We start from the raw sequence: 12,519 nt of genomic DNA on the forward strand, positions 1-12,519 counted from the left end.
AAGGCTGTGTTTCATTCTGAAAACTTAAATTTTAACTTCAACATTTAGCTGCAACATTTACATTTAACTTTTGCATTTAGATTTATTTATTTATTTACTTGTTTAAATATTAAGTTTCTTGAACTGGAACCTGAGTCCAGTTTCGTACCACAAACATGGAAATGTAAGCTGGTATGACAATTAAAATATCCCTGAATCCTTGAATGTAGCAAAAATTTGAAAAATGTAAGAACAGTGAGCTAAATAAAACAATAAAATAACAATAAATTTGAATTTACACTCAGAAAGTGAAATAATGAAAAGGAGTTAGTGATTTTTTTTTTACATTTTATTTTACACCTGGCACCCAGTAGGTTTCGAGAGAAACCACTACTTTTGGTGAAATCACACGTGGATGGCTGCAGTCAAGAGTTTTTCTGCACTTGTGTAAGTAGATGTAGGCGTAAACATTTTTGTGATTCACTTGCTAATTTCCATTTTTGAATGCTTTACCAAGGAACGAAGGTGAGTGCAGATGGATCGATTAGTGAGACTCGGTCTTTTCAGTGCAGACGTGGAATGTTGGCATGCAGGACTTGTAGGAGTCCAAACAAGGACTGTCAGATCTGTTCCTGCAGGGCCRTACTGAGATCCTTCCTGCATTCCTCTGACCTCCTCCTCACTGCTCCTCAGCCTACAGCGAGTCATGAGGAGAAAAGACAGGAATTGTCTTCTTGTGTAGATTCGCTCCTCTGCACCAGTTCAGCGTCAGAGCTTATTGGAAACCAGACATTACTGCAACTCTCATGGATCAAAGTCCTTATTTGTGTTTCAGTTTGTCTGTTGTACTTTCAACACGTCGGGACAAAGGGAGCTGAAAATCCTGGCGCTCCCTTGTTTAGCACCTCAGAAACACAAATGTGAAGTTTCGCAAACAGACTGGTGGAAACATGTTGCTCAATTCAGATACAGAACCTGACATCTGAACCATCATTCTGTCGTCAGACTCTGGAGAAKTTGATTGATTTCAGCGTTTAGGCCGTATGTGTGTGACACCTGCTAACTCCAGCCTAAACCTCTGATTCATTCCTGTTTGGCTGTAAATGGGAAGAAATTKCACAAAATTAGCACAATAAAATGGGAAAACTTACCTCCTGCTGGTATTATTAGATGGTTTGTTTTGGCCACCACCCCTCACACTCAGTCAACTGTAGGATTATTGTGCAAATGCTGATTCAGCACTCGCAATTTTTTTTTACAGTTTTTCATCTAACTACTTCTGCATATTTTGTCCTTTTTTAGCAATTTAAATATCAGTGCAATAGATGCTAATACACTTTATGATAATAATAATTACAATAAACTTTGTGTTTATTGTAATTATTTGGGATCCAGATATGAATTTATGAATTTTTCAACAACAAAATAAATTAGTGCTGTGAAGATAATCCAACCTGAAGACCCGGAGAGAGATTAATAACCGAGGTTAAAATAACAAGGGTTTGGAAATTGATGTTTATTGACTGAAGAAGGCTGAAGTGAGTGTCGGGACTCCTTTAGACGCCTTCATGTGAAAACGGGGGGCGAGGAGATGAGAGCATGAATGAGTGGATCCACACAGCTCCTGTGKGCCAACGCCACACAGTGTTGGCACAGAGAGCCCATTGTCAGAAACTAACGAGCTGAGGGGCTGCTTCAGTCTCCCATCCTAAATGAGCATCTGTTTACTGAGTTTATAGAGTGGTCTGAGGCTGAGGCCCAGAGCTGACAGCGGGGCGTCCTCTTCCTCTGATGTCACCTCGTGTACGATGGAGAATTCTGCCATTTCACTCCTTTTGTTCCCCCCACCCCACACACACACACACACACACTTGTTATTCCAATCTATGCATCCAAGTCTCTTTCTGGTTGTAATTAAACCGTAACTCTCAGCTCAGCATGGATCATTTATTCATCGTAAACGTTGCAGTGAAAAGGTCAACCGTCTGTGTGCTCTTTACCAGAGCGGTTCAGACGCTGACATCCAGAGCAGAGATTTTCTCTGGGTCACGGCTCGGGTCGAACGTGGAGAGAAATCAGGCGCTGAGCTGTAAATTATAGCTTCAATTAATGATCTGAGGCCTGCTGTGATGTAAACCTCTGTTTGAATGTGTAAAAAGTTAAGTTTAGCAGCACCTCAGCTTGATTTCAGCATATCTTTGTTTAGACACAGGAGGATAAACAAACGATTTGTGTTTTTGAATCTGATCCATCTGTGGGTGTCATTTTACACACTCAAAGAAACAAAATGTTATTAAATGGATGAAAACTACTACACTCAGCTGTAGAGATGTTTAGGAGGTATAAAAATGATTTTACATTTAATAACTTTTAAGAGTAGTTTTACTACACCTTACTTTTTACTTTACTTGAGTAATATTATTATGAAGTATCACTCTTACCTGAGTAAAATTTCTAAATGCTCTAAAGAAGAAAAATGTTTTAACCAGAAATTCACCAGAGAGACATGTCCACTGCCCTTGCTGAAGTGAGACCTCCTTTTTGTAAACAAGCTTTGTTGTTCTGATCAGAGTTTCATTATAACTAATTTACTTTGTAATTAAGTAATTATTTTAAGGATTTTTACCAAGTTTTTTAAATAATAACTTTTACTTTCATTTCATTACTTCTTTTACTTTATAATTTAACACCTAGTCGCATGTTATAAATGGGGATTAGTAAATATAAAGCAATTTACATATTTTCTTTAAAAGAAAATATGGAAACTTGGTTTAGTGGAACCGGTTTGGTTAAGTAAATTCAACACTTTGTTTTTTTAGAGCGTATGTAAAAGTACTTTTACTCTCCCAATTATTGTGAGCAGTTTTATGACTTTTACTTAAGTACTTTTCTAATCAGTGATTCATTTTTACCAGAGTCATTTTCTGTTAAGGTGTTTTACCTTTACTTGGTTATTTTTCTCAAGTACTTTTCTTCAATGTCATTTACTGTCAGTATTAGATTTTGAATTTCATAATGAGAACATTTTGACTTTAAAAGTGTTTCTTCTTCTGGAATGGGTTCATTTCTAGTTATGTTATTTATTTGTTTTAATTTTCTTCATTTTTGTTTTTAAAAACACCTGAATTTTCACATAACTTGATTTTTTTTTGTCAGTCTGATGACATAATTTTAAAATATTAAATCTGAAGTTAATGCTCAGTACTCAAGTAGCCTTTTTCCAAAATACTTTTCTGTTTCTGACTGAAGCCTCTTCTCTTTAAAAGCAGCAGGTAAAAGTTCAAACATCAGCAGGTTTGAAGCTTCCTCTCTAACGTGGAGTTTCACCAAACAAACAAATTACACAAATAATCTGATCTCTTCTTACCTCCTTGTTTGTCAGCTAAGAAAATTTCTGTTAGTGACTCGTGACTTTGATTTTACAAGCACTTTCAGAGAATTTTCTTTGCCATTGTTGTAATTTTTGTTTATTTTTTAGCCGAACGGTGTGTCTCATTATCATGACCCTCAGCTCCTCCTCACTAAAAGAGTTTGTAAAGAACTGTGCCAGAAACTGAGATATTACCTCACCAGAAGGATTAAATTGTATTTTAGGAGCAAAGCTCGTCCCTCTTTTTGTGAGATTTATAATAAATTTAGGAATGTGTGTTTTATTAAGTCTTGGAAAAGCAAGAAGGCTGCTGATTCCACTAAAAACAAACCTGTCTGAGCACGCACATGGCCGCCTCGGCTTCTGGAAAGACAAATCTTTTGTAAAAAAGAAACAGAACAGGATGTGAATTTGGTTAAATAATCTGTATTTTCACATTTATTGTGTTTAACCCTTGAAGGACTCACCAGTGCCCACTCTTTTTTTAACCTGCATTGTCGTTTGAACCTCGTTCTCAGATATCAGACAAAATACTCCTCAGATATAAAATATCTTTAACCTCAGGGGCACAATTCTTTCTTTCTTTTTCTTTCTGCAAGGTTTTCATTTCACACAGTTGCACTTTACAGTCAAACAGCAAGCCGTCGCTCCAACACCCACATACAAACATGAGTTTTGGACTCTCTCAGCATTTCAGTGAATGAGGAAGCTAAATGAAGCCGTGGCTGTTGCTGTCCTATTTGTCTTGTGCAGGCAGAACAAAACCCACATTAGTGACTTTTTTTCTTTGCAGAAGACACACGCAGGGCAGAGTTTTGAAGATGAGCTGCWGGTACATTGCGGTGAACGCAGACGCACACAGACACAGGAAGAGGTCAGGTTTAAAAAAACAAAAACAAAACTTGACTCTGGAGTCATTCAAATTGTTTGGTACACACATGCAAAGCACTCAGAGGACAGTAAAGGTACAGTGAGACGTGTGGAGAGGGAAAAACTCAGCTCTGAAATCTAAAAACAGTCTTTAAAGCGTGTCTTTATGAGCTGAAGCTGGTCGATGAAAATGAATGACTGTACACTCCGATTGTTTCTGAGTGGAGCCGAGTAAACAGAAAAAGGAAGTGASGCCAGTTACAAGTGGCACGCAAAGAACCTCTTTCTAGAAATAGGCGTCTTCGCAAATTTAACATATCAGCTCTCACGTGGCTTCTTTTTGCTTTTTTTTTTCTAATTCGTAGTCAAATGATAGATTTCCTGTTCAGTCACTTAGCAGTGAAGCTTTTACCTTATAGGGATGCAGCAGCGAGGAGGAAGAGAAAAGAAGAAGTAACAAGACTCAACCCTCAAGTCTCGACTTGTTGGCGGCTGAATCAGTTCAGACTCGCGAGCCTGAGACCTGAGTGTGTTTCCACCTGCAACAAGGAGCAGACTGATGTTACTACACTTGTAATCCTTAAACCAAGTTAAAATTACGTTAAGTCATTTGTTAGCTTATATCCCCATTGTTCTGCTATTTTTTCTCTTGTGTTCCTCCGTCGAGGCCCGCTGGCCAAATCTGACCCCTGTTAACATTTTAACACTTTAAATGTAAAATACTAGCAGGGAGTTTAATTTCCTAAAGAAATCCATTTTCATGTCACTTCCTGTTTCACATTAACTGAGCCAAGTTCAAAAGAAAAATGTGCCAGTTATGTGCAAAATAGATAAAATAGTGTTTTATGCCAAGTTTTTTAAATACAGTAAAGATGTTTTCTTTTACTTTTTGTGAAGGAAAAGCATGAAACAGGCACTTTAATGATCTTTTTCTGTATTCTCTTTATATTTTAAAGACAAATAATTGGATTTTTAATTAGTTTTTTTGTTTTACCTGATTTGCTGTATTGTGATCAAATGTATCTGTAAGAAATAATGTATAAAACTGTTGATGAAGGTTTAAGAAGTTTTCTAAATTTATTTTGTTCTTTAACCATTAAGTTATGTATGTTCTAAATGTTACATAAACATAATTAGAAGGTCATTTGTATTTCTATSAGAATAACTTGGTGTATAACATTTTTTTCAATAAATATTAACAGATGGGCCTCGGCTTGGAACATGTTTTGAATTCTGTGCCATCAGACACTTCCCCCTCAATCAGCTCTGCTCCACCCACTCCCACCTGTCACACCTGTTTCCTGTTCATCACTCTCAGCTGCAGCCACTTCCCTCATGTCCTGATTTGTTTATAAAAAATCCTCTTTTGCAAGATTTGACACGTCCACCAACTTTTTTGTGTTTTTCCTTCAAGATCATATACTCCTATTTCAGTCTGAGCTAGAAGTGTCCTTCAGTGTCTGAGCATTAATGGAAACATATCCTGCTTTTAAATCCGTCTTTTTCACATTTAAATCCTTCATTTGCGGTCTATATAAAGGGGAACTGCAATGCTTCGGCCTGAATTCCTCCTTATTGTAACTCCACAAGCCCCGCCCCTTTTCTGAGGCTGGTCTCAGATCAACTCATTTTGAGGCTGTTTCTTTAAATCCAGAGGCACTTCATACCCCAGCCTCCTCCAGATTCTAGAGTGGTCCATTCTAGTTTGAGGTTTACGACTACATAGCAGCACAAAAAAATCTGTGCTATAAAACATAAAATTGAGCAAACTGAATGAGTTGAAAAATATGACCCATAGAGGATTTAAAGACATTGCACATGGTGAGACAAAATTAAGATCTTGTGCACTCCTAGAGACTCCAAGTACACAACAAAATGTATTAAATGGCTAAAAAAGTGGATCTTGTGTGACATGTCCCTTTTAATGCACTGCAGCTGTAGCAAAATCTGACAAAAAATCCAGGAAGTTRAGATTTAAATGAACTGTAAACGATTATTTATCATTACTCTTTTGGGACAACTTTGTTTGATCCGTTTCTTTTCTTGAGTATTCTGAGCTTCCGATCAATTAAACTCACTCAAAGGCAACATATGAAACATGTTTTATCAGCGTTATCACATTTTCAATGTATACAATGATCTGATGAGGTCCAGTGTTTGTTCTTTGTCTGTACGTCTGCTCTGTGTTTTGAATAATTACAAACGTTTTTGACGTCAGTGAAGTAAAATAAGTCTGTCTTGTGTTCTTATGTAACATCTGTGCCTTGCTTAAAAGCACAAATTAAAAACTTTTAATATTTGAAAGATGATTTCCCCTTTTGGTTTCAGGAGGTGTTTTTTTTTTTTTTTTACTTTCCAAGGAACTACAACCAAACTTTATTTGGCCTTCTGCTGCAAAGAAAATAAATGCAACAGTGACCACGCCCACATTTACTGAAAGTTCCAAATAAATTTTTTTAAAGCCTTAAATTAAACTACAGTTGTTCTGTTTTTCATGCATGTGAAGCAAATGAGTGAGAAAAAAACTGCAGCAGTAGTTTTTGCCTTCAGTTTCTTTACAGAGTAATTGTGCTACAGCTTTGACCTCCTGCTTCTCTCTTACGACTGATCGGAGGTTTTCCTGTGTTTTGTAAGATCAGATGAGTGATCAAATTGATAAGTGCATCACTCTTTATAAAGTAGCATTCTGCCACCCTCACTTCCTCTCACACGCACACTTCGATTCAGCCCTGTGACTACCACGGTCATGTTTAAACAACACATCAACATTATTTGCTCGTCATAAAGCTCTGTAGAAGCATTTTTCACCAAGTGTGTCAAAGCAAGTAAATATCTCAAAGGTTTTGTGTGTTCAGGACAGTGAGAACGAATCCCAGTAGGCGTGAAAACTGGTGGGGGGGAATAAAGACAGGGAGAGAGACAAAACACGGGCTGGAAAGAATATCCATCACAGACAAAATAATGAAACCCAAGGACACGGCTCAACAAAAGTGTGAAACGTGAGCGGCGGCACATTGTTGAAAACCATCCCACTTTTACTGATTAATGTAGATTTTAAACAGTTTCCAGCTGATTAACTCTATCTACCCCGTTTGAGACTTCACCTTCACTCTGAGCAGAGCCTGCTGTCCTCCAGGACCTCATWACAATGCAACACACCCAGTTCAGAGGGCTCTGCACACTCAATCTCATGCCCATAAAAGGTGTTTTTTTTTTCCCCAACCACTGGCTGTTTCATCAGAGAGCCTCAATCTGTCTCTGCTGAGCGACTCGTTTGAACCCTCTGCTGGAGAAAGGAGGAACAGAACAACACAACAACACCTTTATTTTGTTTATTTGACCTTTATTTAATCTAGTTAGATGGTCAAGAACAGTTTTTTTTATTTTCTGATGACCTGGCCTAAGGGGCAGCAGGTACAAACAGGATATTGGCAGGCTATTTCCCATTCCCTGTGGACTTTGGGTGTGAGTATTTGATAAGTGATGGCAGGATGGAGCTGAAAGAGTTATGTGTAGGGGTGTCCCAATACCAGTTTTTCATACAAGTATGAGTTCTTCAGTTTGAGTTAGAACCTAAACGTTACAGAATAACTTTTTTTTTTTTTTAATTTAGGACAAGGAGGTGTTTCTCCTTTTGGGCCTACAGCCCCTCTGATTGGAACAAATATACCGCATATATCGAAATCTATGTTTACCAGCTTTAGTCCTTGTTACCTCAGTTCTCAAAAATTTTGGTATAATTTTTGTAACCCTCATTGATAAACAACATGTTTTGAGTAATAATCAAAATGGCTTCAGAGGTAACAATTCAGCATCAATGGCTCTCATGGATTTGATAGAACAAAAACGACAGCTGTTGATCAAAGACAAATTTGTGTTAGTGTTTATGTGGATTTAAAGAAAGCTTTTGATACTATTGATCACAGCATTCTTATTGAAAAATTGAACAAATATGGCATGAGAGGTCCAGTATTACATTGGGTATCTAGTTATCTGACAAACAGGATACAGTTTTTACGAAGATCTGAATTTGTTGATATTACATGTTGAGTTCCACAGGGTTCTGTGCTTGGACCAAAATTGTTTCTTGAATGATCTGGTAAATGTGTTGAGGTTGTTTAGATGTGTTTTGTTCGCAGATGACACTAAAWTTTTTTTAGTTTGGGTGAAGATTTACAATGAAAGTTGGAAATGATGCAAACATAATTTGTAAAAATACAAAATTGGTTTAAGTTTAGGTTAATAAATTATCACTAAATTTGAACAAAACAAATCATATGATATTTAGTTGGGGTGGGGTTGGTGTACAGTTTGTGACGTCAAAACACACACACACAAAAATACATTTGAGGGKTTTTTTTGTGCTTGGACTGCTTTTAGAAGCAGTACAGACCCAAATGTAAGTTTAAAAAAACTGAAAAAAGAGAATTTTGCATATTAAGTCCCCTTTAAAGCTTTTTTACAAAAATTGATATTGCATCTAAAAGACATTATTTAAGTAGAAATATGTTAATTAAATAGTTTCACCGATGACCCACATTTAGCAGCGTTTAAGCAAAAAACGTGATTGTCCTTGAACGCAACTCAAAAGACGGAAATCACAATGTTCCCGCCTTTCAACACCATTGTCCAATCACAACAAAGAAATCCAAAACATCTTTGATTTGATTGGGTAATTTTACTGTCAATCTTATCTGCCCGAACTGGCTCCTCCTCGATGCAGCAATGTTGTTGTTGTTATCTGTTCATGTTAGAAGGTGAGTGACACACTGATTCATATTTGAAAAATTTGTAACATATATCTTTACCATTAAACGTCAGAATATCTTTACGCCTAAATAATTTTACGTGATTATGACACACAAGAATACCTATGTATTTATTTGTTCCGGGTTGTGGGTTAGCATTTTATATCGCAAGAAGACGGACAATAGCCGAAGATTTTGTTTCTTTTTTGCTTACAAATAATACATTCGGATGCTCGCGCAACAGAGTTAGCACGGTTGACCATGGTGAGATTATTTTTAATCAACGTCACGTCAGTGTTAACTATATTTTGATGTAGTAAAATGAAATTATTCTGTAATAAAATATTTTTAACGTTTACTATTTGCTTGCGCTGGACATATTTATGAATGATCCTGATCGTTTTTTCGCGTTGGGTTTGATCGACCGGCCGCCATTGTAGCTACGGTAACAGAGGTTGTAGTAAACAACGTGACGAGTCATGTGAGTCTAATGGAGGAAAAAGAAATGATGATGCTACAAATATAAGGATCGAACAGAAAAAAAAAGCTTTTCCTTAGTTATAAAAAACAAATGTATAAAAATATACCAGAAAGGAGGCGCATCTAAGAACAGAAATGCATGGATTATTTATATTTTTCACATATTTTCTTGTGTTAAACCCCTTCACAAGATCATCACATGATGTCCCATCTTCTGTTCCTCTTTTAATTAATAAATCATCTTGTGTTTGTTCAATTAGACACACTTTTCTGTCTTTTGTTTCATTTTGGACAGCAAATCTTGATTAGAAATAGAAGCAGATGTTTTACATGACATAATAATAATAATTCTTAAAAATGTGGCTGGTGGTGGTTGAGGGTTCAGATTATTTAACCAATCACATCATCTTTATTGTTGTTCGCATTGATCCTTTTTCCTCGTGCTATTGAAGCTCTGAAATAGCACCTGAAAAACAAAACAAGTTATAAGGAGAAATTGGTTTTATTCTCTTGCTCTCCTTAGGTCAAAATGACCCATGAGCCTCAGTCTTAATAGTGAGACCTTGCAGATTTTTTTTTTTTTGACCCAGAGGGCCGCTGGAGAGCTAAATGATTATAAGAACAGTGAAATGTTCTTGCGGTCCAAAAGTACCATGCATGTGTATGTTTGCCACAACACTGTTTTTTAAAGTTCGGCTTCTACAAGAGCCGGCTCCTTGTGGAAGCAGATACGGGATTTCCGTTAACCCCATATCTGCATGTACAAGACATCCATTATGGACCAGATTGGTAACTTGGTTTGTGCATCTGTAACTAGCATAAATCTCCATCAGTTGTAGAAAATACAATAACGTGTGATGGACAATAAAATAATAATCCGGGCAGACTGTCCAGAACACACCCTCTGAAAAGTTGTTTATTTTTTGTCATTAAGGGTCAAATAAATGAGCTGATGTATTCATGAAATGAGTCTTAAGCCCAATGAAATTTAAAACATTACTAAACTTTATCAGCTGTTTTCAAAGACGTCTCTATCCTACAGAAAACTTAATGTCTGCTTTTGTGTTCTGCCCTTTTTTTTTTAGGTGTGTTTGACTGCAGAGCATTATGGGTAACAGTGACAGTGTCATGGTGCAGAAGCGGCTGGCCCGGTTTCGACCAGAGGAGCGGTCCGTGGTCGACGGGTTGTTTGACAAGCTTCAGGGCAACGATGGGGCCTCGGGAAAAGCAGGGAAAACTCTAACTCTTGAAATGCTTCAGGTGGGAATATTAATACCGAAAACTGTGATGTAATGATTCTGACATTAGTTGATTCTTTAAAGTCTACGTTTTCTCCTGTAAATAACAGGTTTCTGCTTATTTTTGTGTCTGATTGTCATTTTTATGCACAGACTGTAATAAGGTTTTGCTGTAAATATTTGCACCCTTCATGTTGTCTCTCTTCCAGTCCACAATGGGCAGTTTGGTACCAGACTCCATGGTGAAGAGGATTTATCAGGGCATGTGCAGCCTGGACCCGGGACAGGTGGAACCATCAGAAACAGAAAAGACACCTTCAGACACGGCGAAGACCAGCCAACTGCCTGCTGCCGCGTCCGGAGCCAGCCGGGAACAACTGATCGTCTTTCTTGCCGACACCCTGCGAGGTACTGTAGAGGAASGGGCCCCCCTGGTCTTGGCGATGTCTCACAGTGCAGCTGGAGTACCAAAATATGTCACCTATGAACAGGTGGCTGAAGTGAGTAAAGGGGGAAATTAAAGAGGAAATAACAAAACATGGATTTCTGAGGTTTACTTCTTGCATTTYCCCCCCCAGTTTCTACAGGACCTGATTTCCGCTGTAGTTCATATTCTGACCTGCAGGGGGCGTCTTCAAGGCTGGCATCCTGATCAAATGGGTGATACCTCCCTGGGTGTTAAACTCCTGACAGAACAGATGTGTTCTGAGCTCAAACTTTCAGGTAAATTACTGATTTTATTCAACCCGTTAAGGTATTATGACACCTAATTGCTTTCTTTGATGTCTCAGATCAAGGAACTTGTGACGTCTCATGTCTGGAGGACTGGCTCTTCAGAGTCTCCCATGTCTCAGCGTATTTGGAGATTCTGGTAGCTGAAGGTTTAAACGTGTCTCTGAGTTCTTGGGTGGCTCCAACTCTGCTGCCCCCGTGCATAGAGACGTCCTGGACAAACCTGAAATGTCTGCTGGACCTCCCCACCCTCATGTTTCTGGCTCCACAGGTCGGGGATTGTTGCATAATTGTAGGTTTTCATCTGGAATGTCCTTTTATTTACGTTTTAAAACTTTATATGTCTGTGCTTGATTCCCTGTAGTTACCGGACAACTACAGCGCCCCCTGGAGGCTCGTGTTTTCCACACACCTGCACGGGGAGAGCTTCACCAAGATGGTGACGAGCCTGATGCATCATGGTCCGACCCTGCTGCTCATCAAAGACACTAAGGGCCACGTCTTTGGGGGTTTTGCATCACAAACCTGGGAGATTAAACCTCAGTTCCAGGGTAAGAGAAAGATTCCTTTTTGGTATCCCTTCAACGTTTTTTTTTTTGTATAGTATTTATTCATTTCATTTTAAAAAACAAAACAAAACACATTACATACAACAAAACAATACAAATCAAATAAAAGGAAAGTCAGCAGAAGAAGAAAAAGATCTTATGATATCTGCTCCTATTTACAAAAAAATTATATTACTTTCAAGCAATAATAAACCAAATAATAAAACAAAACAAAAAATTATACTCCTCAAACAGTAACTCGTACAAATACAAAATAAACATTTTCATATTTCTTTAACAGTTTTGCTTTAATCATTTTTTAAGGAATTATTTGATCCAATGTTTTTATAATCATTTTCCAGATTATTCCATAGTCTTATACCTTTTACTGAAGTGCATCTGTCCTTCAAATTTGTTCGGATTTTCGGTTTAACAAACATTTGTTGTCCTTTCAAATTATAGCAGCTTTCCCTCTTAATAAAATTTGATAGGATGTTTGAAGATATGATAGATAAATAAATAAATAAATAAATAAATAAATAAATAAATAAATA

General features: G+C 37.4%; 1 protein-coding gene across 2 annotated transcripts in view; it reads left to right on the forward strand.

The window, feature by feature from the left end:
- The first annotated feature begins 8,929 nt into the window (after positions 1-8,929).
- Positions 8,930-12,519, forward strand: part of meak7 (MTOR associated protein, eak-7 homolog) — an 8,939-nt gene continuing 5,349 nt past the window's right edge. The window contains exons 1-6 of one of the 2 annotated variants that reach the window (XM_014033949.1): positions 8,930-8,976; positions 10,533-10,707; positions 10,895-11,185; positions 11,264-11,408; positions 11,477-11,688; positions 11,782-11,968. In XM_014033949.1, coding sequence (XP_013889403.1) covers positions 10,555-10,707; positions 10,895-11,185; positions 11,264-11,408; positions 11,477-11,688; positions 11,782-11,968 — 988 coding nt within the window. In that variant the 5' untranslated portion in view covers positions 8,930-8,976; positions 10,533-10,554. Of the gene's footprint in view, positions 8,977-9,125; positions 9,232-10,532; positions 10,708-10,894; positions 11,186-11,263; positions 11,409-11,476; positions 11,689-11,781; positions 11,969-12,519 lie in introns of those variants that run through there. The other variant, XM_014033957.1, reaches the window with a different exon arrangement.

Source organism: Austrofundulus limnaeus, unplaced genomic scaffold (genome assembly GCF_001266775.1).
Source record: "Austrofundulus limnaeus strain Quisiro unplaced genomic scaffold, Austrofundulus_limnaeus-1.0 Scaffold7, whole genome shotgun sequence".
NCBI lineage: Eukaryota > Metazoa > Chordata > Actinopteri > Cyprinodontiformes > Rivulidae > Austrofundulus > Austrofundulus limnaeus.